At 40.4% G+C, this 18,653-nt stretch overlaps 1 protein-coding gene across 1 annotated transcript in view; it reads left to right on the top strand.

Annotated features, from left to right (window-relative positions):
• LOC133639364 (coiled-coil domain-containing protein 40-like) overlaps positions 1–18,653 on the top strand; it is a 53,962-nt gene that overhangs the window by 10,997 nt on the left and 24,312 nt on the right. Inside the window, exons 7-8 of the mRNA XM_062032619.1 lie at positions 8,487–8,644; positions 18,533–18,653. The exon at positions 18,533–18,653 is cut by the window's right edge and continues 2 nt beyond it. Of these exons, the coding sequence (XP_061888603.1) occupies positions 8,487–8,644; positions 18,533–18,653 (279 nt within the window). The remainder of the gene's footprint in view (positions 1–8,486; positions 8,645–18,532) is intronic.

Below are 18,653 nucleotides of genomic sequence, written 5' to 3'. Positions count from 1 at the left end.
TCAAATATCATAATGTACGGCCAGGCCTGGCCCTAACCAATCTGGCGCCCTAGGCAAGATTTTAGGTGGCGCCCCCCCCTCCCCACATCGGCAGTGAAGTGTATATATACTCACAAGAAACCGAATAGCTTTGTCATATTAACATATAACATATTATATGAGAATGTTATGTTATGATTATCTTTAACCGAATCACAGCAGTGTCAAATTAAAAAACAGCATTCCCTCTCATGTGATATTGCTTAATTAACATTAATGATGTGCACTTTAACAACTAGGCTTACAACTATACCTAATATATAAAGGGGTGGAGAAGTGACTATTACCTGCAGGGCAAACATTAGCTAACCAGAAGGCAATAACAATGTAAACAAAAACACCTGCTTAAAAGATCTAATACAAATGTCCCTGAGGAATGTAAGGTGGGAGTACTGTAATTACCTAACGTTACATTATTATTTTCCATAACAATTTAGCCCCCTCCACAATATTAACCCGACGTTAAAACATAACTAGCTATTTATTGATTAGCAATTGCCGAATCATGTAACATTAGCTTCATGCTAAAGCCAGGTTACTATCACATTCTGTAACAGACAAATAATTTCATGTAGGCTAACGTTACCTACCTGCTACCTCTGTCTTTTTCTCGTTTCTCCTCTTCTTTTCTCTTTTTTCTTCCCTGGGCGCCTGACAGTTTTGGCCGTTTTGACATCTTGTGTTGATTTTTTGATGTGGTAAGAGTCATGATACGGGAAGGGAGGGAGCGCACCGTGCGGGGGGATGAGGGGGGGGGGGGGGGCGTAATGTTGTAACAAATAATATTTCTATTAAATAGGCTTTACTTTGCATTTTAATTAACGTGGGATTATTTTTTGTATTTAGAAATAATAGTACCAACTTTTTTTTTTTTTTCTCCAACATTTGTGGCACTGGCGTGGCGCCCCCTGATGGACGGCGCCCTTAGCATTTGCCTATACGGCCTATGCCACGGGCCGGCCCTGTGTACGGCAATGACATGTGGCTCACAATTAAGCTGATGGGTAGTCCTCTATTGCACGAATAAACAAACCCCTGTAAAAACATCCAAAAACGCCAACAATACTCTATTTTAATTTTCCTGAGGAAACTCTCCTGAAGGAATCAATAAAGTACTATCTATCTATCTATCTATCTATCTATCTATCTATCTATCTATCTATCTATCTATCTATCTATCTATCTATCCATCCATCCATCCATCCATCCATCCATCCATCCATCCATCCATCCATCCATCCATCCATCCATCCATCCATCTATCTATCTATTTACATGTCATAACCTGCTAAACCAGTGGTTCTTAACCTGGGTTCGATCGAACCCTAGGGGTTTGGTGAGTCGGCCTCAAGGGTTCGGCGGAGCCTCCACCGTGGAGGTCAAGACACACCCGACTCATCATCTAAATCAGACCTGGGCATTGTACGGCCCGCGGGCCGCATCCGGCCCTTTGCGCATCCCTGTCCGGCCCGCGTGAGGCCAATCATAAATTACAAAATAAATTTAAAAAAGTATCTATGTCGAGTGTGCAATACAACGGTGCTGCTTTTGTTTTGAAAAGCGTTATTTGTATTACTTCCGTGTGGACGTATGCGCGTGTGCGATTGTGAGTGAATTGAACGGCGCAATTACAAATTACAAAATAAAGTTTAAAAAACATCTATGTCGTGCGCGCAATACAACTGTGCTGCTTTTATTTTGAAATGTGTTATTTATGCCGTATGTCCGGGGGGAACCTGTGAGTGAAGATGCATAGAGACAAGTGATTAGACGCTAAAAAAAGAAAAGTTGATGAGGAATGGCGTGTTTCCAACAAGAGATGGACTGCCAAGTATTTCTTTACATAAATTAATGGTAAAGCCGTGTGCTTAATGTGTGGTACACAGGTTGCTGTGTTTAAATATCATTTTAATCGCCACTACACGAAGAAACACGAGGGAAAATACCGGAATGTGCCTGATGAAGCGCGCGCAAGGGAGGCTGATGCGTTGATGGTAAAACTGCAAACCCAACAAGGACTTTGTGCCATATTTCACACCCCCAGAGATGCAGCCGTCAGGACAAGTTTCGTCATTTCTCACAAAAGCGCCAGAAAAAGTAAGGCGTTTTCTGACGGAGAGTTTATTAAGGAGTGCTTATTGGACTTTGTTGCGCTGATAATGCCCGGAGACATGGGCTGTTTTTCGCTAACTTTGGATGAGAGCTCTGATGCAGTCAATTAAAGAGACAACCACAGGTAATGACTTGTTCACAGAGGTAAATGGGTGTTGGGACAAGCTGGCAGATGTGACAATCCAATCCACTTTATTTATATAGCACATTTAAACAACAAAATGTTTCCAAAGTGCTGCACAACAATATTACAAACAATATTCAAATATTATCCTTAGCTCCACCAATGACTGAATAAAAAGAAAAAACAATTACATATAAAACCAATATAAAAAACAATATAAAATAAATATGATTAAAAACTATTTTTAACAACAGATGGTTGTCCAAATCTGATGGGGAAAAATGTTGGATAATGCAGGATAAAGTGACCATCAAAAGCAATCTGCTTTTGTATAAAGTTAAGTTAGGTTAAATTAAATTATTATTATTAATTATTATTATTATTATCATCATTATTATTTATCTTACGGTATATCAAAAATAATATTGAGCAAAATTTAATTGAAATATTGTCGTGTGGCCCTCCAGCAGTGCTCGGGTTGCTTATGCGGCCCCCGGTGAAAATTAATTGCCCACCCCTGATCTAAATTAAAACTTCTCCCTATCGGCGTAATATGGAAACCACCAAACAATGTTCCCTCTAATTTTCCATCTGATTTGCAGGTGTGTAATTTGTTGTGAGTTCATGCACTGTGTTGGTTTTGTTCTTTGAACAAGGTGATGTTCATGCACGGTTCACTTTGTGCACCAGTAAAAAAAACATAACTTTGTCTTGAATTGGAAAAAAAAAAAAAAAAAAAAAATTCACTAAAGAAGGGTTCGGTGAATGCGCATATGAAACTGGTGGGGTTTGGTACCTCCAACAAGGTTAAGAACCACTGTGCTAAACCAAGTATTAGAGATATTGTTGTTATTAGCGCTAACACAGAACTACTGTTCTGGCTTGGTAAAAGTTAAAGGCCTACTGAAATGAATTTTTATTTATTTAAACGGGGATAGCAGATCCATTCTATGTGTCATACTTGATCATTTTGCGATATTGCCATATTTTTGCTGAAAGGATTTAGTATAGAACAACGTCGATAAAGTTCGCAACTTTTGGTCTCTGATAAAAAAAAAACCTTGCCCCTACCGGAAGTAGCGTGATGTTGTCAGTTGTTCACTCCCTCATATTTTCCTATTGTTTTCAACGCAGCTAGAGCTATTCGGACCATTACCCCATTAATTTGAGCGAGGATGAAAGATTTGTGGACGAGGAACGTTAGAGTGACGGACTAGAATGCAGTGAAATACATTTTTTTTTTTGCTCTGACCGTAACTTAGGTACAAGCTGGCTCATTGGATTCCACACTCTCTCCTTTTTCTATTGTGGATCACGGATTTGTATTTTAAACCACCTCGGATACTATATCCTCTTGAAAATGAGAGTCGAGCACGCGAAATGGACATTCAGTGCCTTTTATCTCCACGACAATACATCGACGAAGCTCATGCTAATTAGCATGAGCTAACGTGATAGCATCTGTCTCAAATGCAGATAGAAACAAAATAAATAAATCCCTGACTGGAAGGATAGACAGAAGATCAACAATACTATTAAACCATGTACATGTAACTACACGGTTAATAATTGTCAGCCTGGCAAAGCTTAACAATGCTGTTGCTAACGACGCTAAGGCTGACTTAGCAACTTAGCAACCGGACCTCACAGAGTTATGATAAAAACATTAGCGCTCCACCTACGCCAGCCAGCCATCATCTGCCCAGCTCATCAACACCCGTGCTCACCTGCGTTCCAGCAATCGACGGCGCGACGAAGGACTTCACCCGATCATCCGTGCAGTGGCCGGTTAGCATCGGCTAGCGCGTCTGCTATCCAAGTGAGTAATCCTTGTTGTGTTGCTACAGCCAGCCGCTATACACCGACCCACCTACAACGTTCTTCTTTGCAGCCTCCATTGTTCATTAAACACATTTCAAAAGATTCACCAACACAGATGTCCAGAATACTGTGGAATTATGAAATGAAAACAGAGCTTTTTTGTATTGTATTCAATGGGGAAGGCATACCTCTGTTCCCCAGGCTACGTCACGCGCATACGTCATCCTCCGAAGGCTTTTTCAACCGGAAGTGTGGCGGGAAATTTAAAATTGCACTTTATAAGTTAACCCGGCCGTATTGGCATGTGTTGCAATGTTAAGATTTCATCACTGATATATAAACCATCAGACTGCGTGGTCGGTAGTAGTGGCTTTCAGTAGGCCTTTAATGCTTGATGATAAATCATGCCACTCACTATTTATTTATATCTGAACCTTATTGCTCTTTTATCCTGCACTACCATGAGCTAATGCAACAACATTTCGTTCGTATCTGTACTGCAAAGTTCAAATTTGAATGACAATAAAAGGAAGTCTAAGTCTAAGTCTAAGTCACATGTATAGTAGAAGGTTGTCATAAACCGAGAAGTTGGTCAACTTTGACATTCAACTTAAAGCCCAGAGATTGCGAGAAAGTCACAAAAAGATGCTCGTTTGCGCCCACCTTTTGTTTATTGATTTATTTTGTACCTGCGTGGGGATTATGATGTATTCTTAATCCAAAAGAGAATATATGAACATCCCATTTCTCTGCATTTTAGGATTGTAAGGCAAGTGATTGTTTTATTATGTTTGTAGTTTGTATTTCTTGTTTAGCGCTACTACTTCCGGACGGCTTTCGAAGTGATTCTGGACCACCATCCGCCGCCTCAGGAAGGGAAAGCAGTGCACTGTCAACACCGTGTATGGTGAGGATGGTGTTCTGCTGACCTCGACTGCGGATGTTGTGGATCGGTGGAGGGAATACTTCGAAGACCTCCTCAATCCCACCAACACGTCTTCCAATGAGGAAGCAGGGCCTGGGGAATCTGTGGTGGACGCTCCTATTGCCGAGGTAGTTAAAAAGCTCCTCGGTGGCAAGACCCCGGGGGTGGATGAGATCCGCCCGGAGTTCCTTAAGGCTCTGGATGCTATGGCTGCTGTCTTGGTTGACAAGACTTTTCAACATCGCGTGGACCTCGGGTGCGGTACCTCTGGATTGGCAGACCGGGGTGGTGGTTCCTTTCTTTAAGAAGGGGAACCGGAGGGTGTGTTCCAACTATTGTAGGATCACACTCCTCAGCCTTCCCTGTTCCACTGCTGCAGCAACTGTTTCTGGATTAAGGTGACAGACCGAGGCTGTGCATCCAGAATCTGCACAGTTGCACACCTTTGATCACTAAACACATGGGAGAATACATGTGTCAAATAGTGTGTTGACGATCTTAGTTACCATGACCATATATAGCTATTTCTACACAAGATTGATAGTTACCCAGGTCAAATTGTACCCACGTAATGTAAAATACACTACATTGCCAAAAGTATTTGGCCACCTGCCTTGAGTCACATATGAACTTGAAGTGCCATCCCATTCCTGACCTGTAGGGTTCAATATGATGTGGGTCCACCTTTTGCAGCTATTACAGCTTCGACTCTTCTGGGAAGGCTGTCCACAAGGTTGTGGAGTGTGTTTATAGGAATTTTTCCACCACTCTTCCAAAAGTGCATTGGTGAGGTCACACACTGATGTTGGTCGAGAAGGCCTGGCTCTCAGTCTCCGTTCTAATTCATCCTAAAAGGTGTTCCATCGGGTTCAGGTCAGGACTCTGTGCAGGCCAGTCAAGTTCATCCACACCAGACTCTGTCATCCATGTCTTTATGGACCTTGCTTTGTGCACCGGTGCACGGTCACTGAGCTCTTGAGAGCGGCCCATTCTTTCACAACTGTTTGTAGAAGTAGTCTCTTGTTTTATTACACCTGTGCCCGGGCCAAGTGATTATGACACCTGATTCTGATCATTTGGCTGGGAGGGCAAATACTTTTTGGCATTATAGTGTATATTAGGCTGACCATATTCTGAAATCCCAAAAAGAGGACACATATATGCGTGCCAAGGCGGGCAGCACGCCAAGGCCGGGACTAGGTGGAAATTTGCCAATGATACTCGAACTTGCTTCATAAATAATATATTTATTCAAATAAAGCATTTTTTCTCCTCTGTTGACAGCAGTGTTGGCGCTAGGAATTTTCAAAATGGGGTCCCAGGGACCCCATCAAGTCATAAAAATGGGGTGCCACAGTAAATTTTTGGGGTACCACTTTTTTGTAATCGTTTTGAAAATAAATGACAAATGTATGCATTATCCTGTTGTATCTCACATTCTATATTGTGTTTTGGAAAAAGGTTGTCATAAACGTTACTTAATTCATTAAAAAAAAATACAAAAGAAAACAAATGTGTATACATATGTAAATGTATTCAGTTTTTAACTTTAACTTTAACTTTATAAACATTCATTCACTTTCTTCTTTCCTTCATGGATCTAAATTTTACCACTGCTGCACATTTTTTCTATCATTTTATTTAATAAGTTGTAGGTGTATTTATTTCAGTATAAAAGTGTAAAAAGTGTTTTGCTTCGGCCGTGAAATGATGATAATGGTGTGCCAGGGCACACATACATTTTATATTTAAAACGCTTAAATCTCTGGAGTCTACATCAACTTCACATCTATTCCTCATTTCAAAATGTTTTAGTTTTTTTATGTTGTGTTTTTTGTTTGTTTGTTTTCCGCCCTTTTTTGTCAAACAAAACTATGTTTTTTATGGCAAACACACAAAATATGCAAAATCTTCCACCAAAAATATTTTTCTTAGTGTAATATTTGACGTAGTCGGAACCTTTGATAGGTCAATAATTCATAATAACATTGATTTTGATTATTATTATTATGTTTTGAGCAATGACAGTTTGAAAGAAAACTTTTTTTTTTGTTTTATTAGTCAACATTGCAACTTTTTCTAAATTACATTTCACCTGTAAGCTTTTTTATTTCACTTTTGTTATGTTTTTGTTTATTTTAATAGTATTTTTAGAATGTGCCGTGGGCCTTTAAAACATTAGCTGTGGGCCGCAAATGGTAAAATAAAAAAAAATCTGCGTCTTTTCTGATTTCAATGCGTTAAAAAGACACAAAAAGTGCGTAACGCAACACTGGTTGACAGTATAACAAAATAAGTCACACTTACACTACCGTTCACAAGTTTGGGGTCACATTGAAATGTCCTTATTTTTGAAGGAAAAGCACTGTACTTTTCAATGAAGATAACTTTAAACTAGTCTTAACTTTAAAGAAATACACTCTATACATTGCTAATGTGGTAAATGACTATTCTAGCTGCAAATGTCTGGTTTTTGGTGCAATATCTACATAGGTGTATAGAGGCCCATTTCCAGCAACTATCACTCCAGTGTTCTAATGGTACAATGTGTTTGCTCATTGGCTCAGAAGCCTAATTGATGATTAGAAAACCCTTGTGCAATCATGTTCACACATCTGAAAACAGTTTCGCTCGTTACAGAAACTACAAAACTGACCTTCCTTTGAGCAGATTGGGTTTCTGGAGCATCACATTTGTGGGGTCAATTAAACGCTCAAAATGGCCAGAAAAAGAGAACTTTCATCTGAAACTCGACAGTCTATTCTTGTTCTTAGAAATGAAGGCTATTCCACAAAATTCTTTGGGTGACCCCAAACTTTTGAACGGTAGTGTATATTCTGTAACATTCACAGTTTTGGAAAAAAAGTGCAGAGGTAGAAATATTCAAAATAATTGTATATAATCTAAACATAAATAATGCCTCAAAAGAAGTTAATTACATTTAAACCAAAAACAGCAGACGAGCTCTCGCCCTGCACAGCTGTTTTGTGCTTTGTAGTGTCGATATGGGCTTGTAGATCTTTATTTGCCACAGATATACACGTTCCTGCTTTGCACACAGTGCATTCTGCTTCCCATGTGTCACGGCCAGGACGAAAACACAAATACTTTTTCCGCAAATCATCCGTGAAGTTGCATTTACATTTCGGCATTTCTTGTTCTCATGTCTGTCTCTCCACTCACTAGCTCTCTCTCTCTGTGTCTCTGCCCCTCCCTCACCAATGTTTCTGCGTGCGCACACCTTCAGTTTTTTTTGTTTAACCCCTTATTCTTAACCCTGGACGTACATTGAAAATACACGCAACCCTAACTCAAAATGCCGGACATTTGAGGCATTTAAGAAACCCCGCCCGGAAGAGAGACATGTCCGGGGAAAAGAGGACGTATGGTCAGCCTAGTGTATACCCGCATCGGGTAACCACCCTCATTATCAGAGGCTTTTATTTCTCTGTTTTTCTTCTACAGTTTCCAAGCTCCAGGCAGAACTAGACAAACTGCGGTTGCACGTCATCTTCACACAAGCTGTCACTGCGGACCTGCATTCCAATGTCAAAGCCACCAAGAGTGCAACACGCAAAGTCGGAACCAAGAAGTCCCAGGCTGAAGATCAGAAACTCAAGCAGGTGGGCCTTCCCGACTCAATCCACTCTTGAATCCATTGAAATGTGAGTTTCACAGCCAAGGCGCTGTGTGTATGTCCAAGCAGAAGCAGCTAAAGTGTCAATCATGGACACTAAGATGCGACAGAAAATCCTCATCTGGATTGCTTCCCCCAGCAGCAAGATGCTACCGCAGCAGCCCAGAGATAAAACAAAACAAACAATAAAACAATCATTGAGACATTTGACAGACCCAAAATCCGAGATGCAGAAGACTCTCGCAAAGCTCCTTAATAATTTTTTAAATAATATTTACTTTATTTTGATTGGGACCTATGAATATTTTAATCTACATTTTAAAAAACTATTTCTTGTGGTCGAGATACAGTCGTGGTCAAAAGTTTACATACACTTGTAAAGAACATAATGTCATGGCTGTCTTGAGTTTCCAATCATTTCTACCACTCTTATTTTTTGTGATAGAGTGATTGGAGCACATACTTGTTGGTCACAAAAAAAACATTCATGAAGTTTGGTTCTTTTATGAATTTATTATGAGTCTACTGAAAATGTGAGCAAATCTGCTGGGTCAAAAGTATACATACAGCAATGTTAATATTTGCTTACATGTCCCTTGGCAAGTTTCACTGCAATAAGGCACTTTTGGTAGCCATCCACAAGCTTCTGCTTGAATTTTTGACCACTCCTCTTGACAAAATTGGTGCAGTTCAGCTAAATGTGTTGGTTTTCTGACATGGACTTCTTTCTTCAGCATTGTCCACACTTTGGGAAGGCCATTCTAAAACCTTAATTCTAGCCTGATTTAGCCATTCCTTTACCAATTTTGATGTGTGTTTGGGGTCATTGTCCTGTTGGAACACCCAACTGCGCCCAAGACCCAACCTCCGGGCTGATGATTTTAGGTTGTCCTGAAGAATTCCCCTTTTTAATTGTCCCATTTACTCTCTGTAAAGCACAAGTTCTATTGGCATCAAAACAGGCCCAGAGCATAAAACTACCACCACCATGCTTGACGATAGGGATGGTGTTCCTGGGATTAAAGGCCTCACCTTTTCTCTTCCAAACACATTGCTGGGTATTGTGGCCAAACCAATTTTTGTCAGAAAACCAACACATTTAGCTGAACTGCACCAATTTTGTCAAGAGGAGTGGTCAAAAATTCAAGCAGAAGCTTGTGGATGGCTACCAAAAGTGCCTTATTGCAGTGAAACTTGCCAAAGGACATGTAAGCAAATATTAACATTGCTGTATGTATACTTTTGACCCAGCAGATTTTCAGTAGACCCATAATAAATTCATAAAAGAACCAAAATTCATGAATGTTTTTTGTGACCAACATGTATGTGCTCCAATCACTCTATCACAAAAAACTAAAAGTTGTAAAAATTATTAGAAACTCAAGACAGCCGTGACATCTCAAAATAATCTTACTTATCTCATCATATGAAATGTAACTTACTTCACCAAATATTATTTATCCATTTATTTTTATTGTGATTACTTATGGAGCACATTGTGAATAAATTGAGAACAGGAAGTGAACAAAAAAGTTTAGCAACTGTTATGTAAAAGAAAAGGGGTAGGATTAAATAAGCTCTGCTTCTTCCTACTCCTTTTCGAACATGTTGAAAAGAGAAACTGGAAACTGTGATGTATCATGTTGTATGCTTGCATGTTCCAAATAAACTCAAACTCAAACATTATGTTCTTTACAAGTGTATGTAAACTTTTGATCGCGACTGTATGTATTGGATATGCTTTGGTGTAAATTTTGCTCCACAGTCACTTTCATAACTGTATTTTAAGTCCGTCTACAACAAACTCAAGACCCGGGGGCCACATCTGGCCCGCCCTATTATTCTTCGTGGCCCGCGATTACCCGGAAAGAATGTGCATCAACTTTATTTCATCTTTATTGATTAAAAAAATCATGAAGGCATGCAAATGCAGCTCTTAACTCAATATAATTTGATGCAACCAAGCCACAGTAGGAAAGGGATTTATACGGCCCCATTCCTGGGTGGATCTCGCATGAGAGGAAGAGGAGGGGTTAATCATTTTTGCAATGCCGTCTGCTGAAAATGGGGGAAAGCGCCACTCTACATAGCAACTGACGCTGTGGTCAAAGTTGGAATTGCGGCTAAGGTGGATAGTGCACTCCCGCAATTTGTCACGTTTCATGTGTCAGGTAAACCAAAAAGTGCCATCTGAATCCCATTCCTACTGTATTGCTTGCCTTTGTGCCATTCAAACCCTTTTCCTTATGAAAATTCTACACTAGCTGAAATTAAGTTGTCACTTTGACGTTTGATTCCAAAGCAGGTTTTCTATTAGTTTGTTGGTAAACAACGATAATAATAAAAAAAAGAAAAGGAAACTGTGTAATACTATCATGAAGCGACCCTCCAAAGGCTTTGGTATCTGCGATGTGGCCCACGATAAAAAATAGTTTGACGCCCTTGGTCTACAAGATGCTGACTTGTGTAAGCGTTTCCCAGATTGCAAATGAAACTACGCCTCACCCTCTCCAAAAGTATCATCATTTATCTTTTGCAAAATGTACGCTATTTGAATATATATCTTAAAAGTCGTACCCGCTATTTTGTTTTCTAGACCTACGTAAAAAAAAGCTGATTTTAGCAGCATTTATGTCACTTCATGTCACACATCATGTTATTATGCACATGCCACGATTAGATGAAAATAATAATTTATCCTACCTTATTTGTGTTTCCTCATAGCCTGAAGCGGAGGGAGAGGAGCTCCCGCCCCTCTGGCTGAGAGCTTGACTTAATGTCCAAATAAGTACAAAACCAGTGAAGTTGGCACATTGTGTAAATCGTAAATGAAAACAGAATACTATGATTTGCAAAGCAAAAGCCATTTATCAACAACACCCAGAAACTCCGCCGGCTTCGGCTCATCTAAGATGGACTGATGCAAAGTGGAAAAGTGATCTGTGGTCTGACGAGTCCACATTTCAAATTGTTTTTGGAAACTGTGGATGTTGTGTCCTCCGGAACAAAGAGGAAAATAACCATCCGGATTGTTCTAGACGCAAAGTTCAAAAGCCAGCATCTGTGATGGTATGGGGGTGTATTAGTGCCCAAGGCATGGGTAACTTACACATCTGTGAAGGCACCATTAATACTGAAAGGTACATACAGGTTTTGGAGGAACACGTGTTGCCATACAGGCAATGTTATCATGGACGCCCCTGCTTATTTCAGCAAGACAATGCCAAGCCACGTGTTACAACAGCGTGGCTTTGTAGTAAAAGAGTGCGGGTACTAGACTGGCCTGCCTGTAGTCCAGACCGGTCTCCCATTGAAAATGTGTGGTGCATTATGAAGCCTAAAATACAACAACAGAGACTGTTGAACAACTTAAGCTGTAAATCAAGCAAGAATGGGAAATAATTCCACCTGAAAAGCTTCAAAAATTGGTTTCCTCAGTTCCCAAACGTTTACTGAGTGTTGTTAAAAGGAAAGGCCATGTAACACAGTGGTAAAAATGCCCCTGTGCCAACTTTTTTGGAATGTGTTGCTGCCATTCAATTCTAAGTTTATGATTATTTGCAAAAAAATAAAAAATAAATCTCAATTCGAACATTAAATATCTTGTCTTTGCAGTCTATCCTATTGAATATAAGTAGAAAAGGATTTGCAAATCATTATATTCTGTTTTTATTTACGAATTACACAACGTGCCAACTTCACTGGTTTTGACATCACGAGGTAGCCAGACTGCAAAACCCCATGAACAGAAGCATCCAAATCTGTGTGCAAGCTCACACCAAAATGCATCAACCTTATGATTTGATGCTTTGACATTGTTTAACAGGAGTATCCAACATTGTAACAGCATTCAAATGTCAGAAAATAATAAATGAATCATATGTTCCATCTAACTTTTAGAAGGTTTCATTTTAGACTTAATTCATGAAACAATTAAGTTCAACAGTTAAAAGCTCATATGTATAGGTCATGCATGCAAACCTATAAAAGATATCGTGTCTCGTCTTGTGAGATAAGTGTATCGTAACACGCTTACTATAAACGTAACCCTATACCTGGGGCGGTATAGCTCGGTTGGTAGAGTGGCCGTGCCAGCAACTTAAGGGTTCCAGGTTCGATCCCAGCTTCCGCCATCCTAGTCATTGCCATTGGGTCCTTGGGCAAGACACTTTACCCACCTGCTCCCAGTGCCACCCACACTGGTTTAAATGTAACTTAGATATTGTGGTGACAGAGCTTTCGCCGCTGCTGCTCCCAAGCTCTGGAACGACCTACCTCTTAGTGTTAGACAAGCCTCCTCTCTTCCTGTTTTTAAATCTCTCTTAAAAACATACTTTTATTCCATGGCTTTTAACACTGAGTGATATCCATCCTGCAATGGCGCCCCATAATACACCTGCTGTGAACCTGTTTTTATGTTTTTATGTTTTTATATTTTATTTTTTTATTTTTTTATCGTGTTCTGTTTGTGTTGTGTTGTGTTTGCTCGGTTCTCGTATTATTTTTAACCTGCCCATTGTACAGCACTTTGGCTACCCCTGTGGTACATTTTAAATGTGCTTTATAAATAAAGTTGATTTGATTTGATTTGATTGGGTTTCACTATGTAAAGCGCTTTGAGTCACTAGAGAAAAAGCGCTATAAAATAAAAATAAATAAAAATCCTTTTTAAACCGCAGCACCACCGTACGAATGATGGTCAACATCAATAAACACATGTCCACGTAAATAAAAGTACATCAGCTAAAAGTTGACATATTTTAGGGACATAAAAGACAATTCGAACCCCAAGCCTTTATAGACACTGTTTTTTCCACGGATAGGTCGAAGCTTGGAATGAGCCGTGATCATTGTTAGCCTCCCCTTGCTGGTTCCAACCATCGAAGCTGCTGTATTTTCTCGCGATGCTCACGCACTGAGAAAAAGGACAAAGCCACGTTGCAAAAGGAGGTGTTTGGCGGGATTAAAGGTCTTGCTCACCTGTTTAACAGCAGCACGGTGGGCTTTGCATCCGTTGTTTTCAAATCTTTTTGTTTGTGAGGATGACTCTTGCATTTCCATGTGCATGAGACGGCCATGATTGACAACCATGAAAGCCTGTCTAAGCCAGCATTTAATTCGGTCCCCGCGGAAGTTTTACAAAGTTTAACTTCTAATTGTGACGAATAAAGACATTTATTAGTTACATTTGTTGCCTTAAAACTAGAGATGTCCGATAAATGCTTTAAAATGTAATATCGGAAATGATCGGTATCAAGTCTTTTTATCGGTATCGTTTTTTTTGTTGTTTGTTTTGTTTTTTAAAAAATTAAATCAACATTAAAAAAACACAAGATACACTTACAATTAGTGCACCAACCCAAAAAACCTCCCTCCCCCATTCACACTCATTCACACAAAAGGGTTGTTTCTTTCTGTTATTAATATTCTGGTTCCTACATTATATATCAATATATATCAATAAAGTCTGCAAGGGATACAGTCCGTAAGCACACATGATTGTGCGTGCTGCTGGTCCACTAATAGTACTAACCTTTAACAGTTAATTTGACTCATTTTTATTAATCACTAGTTTCTATGTAACTGTTTTTATATTGTTCTACTTTCTTTTTTATTCAAGAAAATATTAATTAATTGATCTTATTTTATTATTATTATTATTTTTAAAAAGGACCTTATCTTCACCATACATGGTTGTCCAAATTAGGCATAATAATGTGTTAATTCCACGACTGTATATATCGGTATCGGTTGATATCGGTATCGGTTGATATCGGTATCGGTTGATATCAGTATCGGTAATTAAGAGTTGGACAATATCGGAATATCGGATATCGGCAAAAAGCCATTATCGGACATCCCTACTTAAAACCCTTTTGGTAACACATAGACTAGCTGTTACATATATATATATATATATATATATATATATATATATACACACACAAACATATTTATAATATTTTACGTTTCTTTTATAACCTTTTCCTGAATCCAATTGTTTGTGATGTTGTGTTGAGTGGACAGTCAATCAATCAATGTTTATTTATATAGCCCTAAATCACAAGTAGTGAAGTGTTCCATGCTGGATTTGTCGTCGCTAGAATATATTGTTTAAAGGGTGTGCAGATAGTGTTACACATTCCTAATTTGATTCAAACAAACCTGATTCCAACAGTGCTGCAGTCGAATCTCTCTGCGGGGATCACTGTGGGCTTCTGTCATACTATCCTCAACTTCCTCATTTGTACATGTCAGCCTTCCACTTTTTGGCTTTCCAAGAATGTCGGTTGTTACCTGGAAGTTTGAGATTGTTTAAGACATACTTCCTCTGTCTAGGTTTCTCACTCTGCTTTTTCCCTGCTTGGTTCTGTCTTTCGAAGCTGGATTAGGGTTTTCTGCAACTCTGATCTTAGCTCATTCTAGGCTATGTTCTCCTCAGCATCGGCTTTCCGCTACCTTTTCTTGAGGGTTCTTCGTTCTTTCCACAACTCTCTGATCTGATGCTGCCTCCTACTAGGACCTGAAGGTGGCTTGACCGTTTAGCCTTCCTTCACAACAAAGGTATTGTGGCATGCCTGATACACGAGTTGCCCCATGGTCTTCATCTTTTTGGTTGCATCTCCTTTCAGGATGTTGTCCAGAGTGACACTCAAATCTTTATCCAATTTGTATTCATCTACTGTCTGCTGCTGGTAGTAAATTCAGCCGAGGTTTTCTCTCAAAGCCCTCCAGGCTTCAGGTTGAACCCTCTTGTGCCCTGAACTGGTTAAGCAGAGAGGGCCGGAAAACTGTGGTTTGCCACCTGGCCCGTGTCTGCCGCTGACTGACAAGGAATGCTAATAAACTCAGAGATGGCTCTATGAGTCATAACAAGTGCTTTGCATTCCCGTAGTTACTCTTTGCACTTAGACTGCCTTGGTGAATCTTTAGGCCACGTTCGTTCTAGTAACATCTTCTGTCTTGCCGCATCAATCTCGTGGTTAAATTCAATCAAATCTAACTGAGTATATTTTTATTCTTTCATGCTTAAAATAAATACAACACAAAGTGCTTTACAGTTTTGAAAACAATGCCCTGATGAACAACTTCCCCCATCATCAAGTGACACAAAAACACACATGCATACAATCATGCATGGCTGATTACAGATGAGCCAGTGGAATAAACACTATCACAAAAGCCGTCTGCACCAGGACGTCTTTAGACCACGGCCAATAGGATGCTGAGACAAAACACACCCAAAGCCATGGCTGATATAATCCCTGATGCAGAGAGCTCCTTCCGAGGAACATTGGAACGTAAAAATAATTAACAATGTATCGTAAGAACCATGTCTTTCGTGTGTCATTATCAAAGTCCAGCTCGGTAGCGTATAGCCTTGCCCTCGTCTCAGGTTCCACATTGAAGAGGCGGGCTTCCGAGGGTGGTTTTTACAGGGCAGAGGTGGTGATTGTGGGGTCAGCGGTCTGATCCGGCTGCCCACACTCACAACATGCTCCATTCGCCAGGCCTTACTTACTCATAGATAAAGCAGATACAACATTTAAAGTAGCCAACCCTTGTTCTCAGGCGGTTCAGCAAAGCAGTTCCTCTCCTTTAATGCTGCCTCCCAGGTCAAGGATGTAATAGTGGATGCATGTGGGCCCAGCAGACTACCACACCTGTTTCCAGGGTGCCGCCAGCCATGCCTCCGTAGACAGGTCTTCAGAGATGGACCTGAGCAGCTTTTGTGCCGCCCTGTTGTATGGATGGTAGGACTTGAGTCTTTTTAGAAGCAGCATTGTTGTGGTGGTGTTATGCAGGATATGCCAGTCATGTCTCCGGGCTTTCACTGCTAGGGCAAGAGTAGCAGTTTCTTGTCGGATACCGGCCGGGGAAATTCCCACTGAAACTGGAAGGCGGAGCGGGGGGTGGGCTTTAGGCAGCCACTTGTTATTTATGGCAATGTCAACCTACCTGGCACGCGGGCTTTTGCACAAGGCTGGGCACAGTATCCAGCTGCGGAGGAGGCCAGGGCTTGCGTGGAGATTCGGAGAACCTTGGCGGATGCACCCCAGCCCGTTCCGGCGAGATGTTGGAATAATGAGACCCTTAATGACATTTTGGGTGTTGTTTGAAGGAGAGTGACCTATCCATGCGTACACCAAAGTACCACGGGGCTGGTTGGAATTCCAGGTGCTTGTTGTTGACAAATACATCCAGTTTCCTTTTTGCTTTGCTGTATTTGAGGTGGTAACCAGCTGACCCCGTTTTTCCAATGCTGAGCTGTAGGCGCCACTTGAGCAGGTTGAGCCACGTCCTGATTTAGGCCATCTTCCAGCGCATACCATGTTGGTTGACGCATCATGATGGCCAGTGTAGCCATATTTACGGGATGTTGCCTCCGGTGAATCGTAGGTGTACATGTTGAGCAACATGGGTGCACGGACGGACCCCATTCCTCAGCCTCCTGAGCCTGCTGCGTTGTCCGTCACTGGTCTGTAGGGTGAAGCTACGGTTTATCAGCATTTCCATGATGAACTTAACCATATGCCGGTCTGGGACGTTCTTCAATAGCTTTAGGTGGGGTCTCATAGGATCTAGTAACACTACTCAAGTCTTTTCCTTGTAAAAAAAAACATGATTAAGTGTAAAGGATAAATCGCAAGTAAAACATATTGTGAAAAAACATGTACGTATATAGATATGTAATAAATATAACTAAACAAAACCTAGCATAAATGATAAGAATAAAAAGTAAAGCACGAATGGCTTTAATGAAATGAATATATATTAAGTAAAGGCCAAATCAAAAAGGTAGGTCTTAAGCTTGCTCTTAAAAACATGAACGTTCTCTGCAGCGCTGAGGTCTTCCGGCAAGCTGTTGTGGCCATAATGGTTTGGTTTAGTCTTTATTTGAAGGGACAATGCACAGAAACATTAAGTTCAAAGACAGATATGTTCTGTACCAGATTATAGCTAAATAGCTCATTTCCATCTGCAGTCCCTGGCTACCTAAGTTAAAGGGATACAAAAATCATGCAATACAATTATGACAATAAAAACATACTATAGCATGTTTTTAAATTAAGAAAAGTCATAAAATGCCCTTTCATGTAGGTGAAATTCATCGGGGATGCAGAGGTTGTGGAGCATATCGTGGAGAAATTAGGTAGCGTCCGGGAAACCAAAGTCTTTGGGTTCCGGGGGGAGTATGGTTGCAAAGCTGAAACTTCAAGGAATTTACGTAATCTTACCATAATAGTGGTAAGATGCCATCCCGTGACTTTGTGTCCTGACTTTTAAAATAAATAGGAGACGAGTGTTAGAGGATATCAGAGTCCGCAAGGGTTTGTAGGGTAGGAGCAAATCTGAACGATAAGAAGGCCCAATACAACAAAATAATTTATAAACCATAAGAAGGACCATAACATCTACCCTGAAACACACAGAAAGCCAATGCAGTGATTTTAAAACTTGTATAATGCGATCCCGCCTTATGCTGTCGTTCGGGACATGAACCGTGTGGCAGATTATCCTCCTCACCTTGGTCTGGCTGGGGGGAATTCACTGTTTTAGCATTCACAGCTTTGAGGAATGTTGTTTTAACGTTGGCTTTGTGTTGCAGAATATTGGTCGAGAAATGACCAACATTTGATGGTCAAATCAATGTCAGAACCTGACAGTAAATAGACGTCAGCAAAAGCATGTTGTTTCAACGTTGTGTTTGAGTTTCGAGTTCTCAACGTCGTTTCGATGTCTTCTGCCTGCTGGGGGCCCTCTTGACTTCCAAGTCATGTGCCTATGAAACTGGTGATTCCGGGTTTCCGCTGTACCTACACAATAAATGTTGAGTACATTTTGTAAAAAAAAAACCCTGCTCTGCCAACAGGATATGTATGTGGAGCGCCTTACGAAAGAATTGGAGAGACTGACACAATTGATGGATGTATATGAAGCTCAGACCAACGCCCAGGCAGAGACAACACATGCTACTCAAGAGGCTTTATCGG

Source organism: Entelurus aequoreus, linkage group LG22, assembly GCF_033978785.1.
Source record: "Entelurus aequoreus isolate RoL-2023_Sb linkage group LG22, RoL_Eaeq_v1.1, whole genome shotgun sequence".
NCBI lineage: Eukaryota > Metazoa > Chordata > Actinopteri > Syngnathiformes > Syngnathidae > Entelurus > Entelurus aequoreus.
Note: the sequence above shows the minus strand (reverse complement) of the source record. Positions and strands in the feature narration are given on the sequence as shown.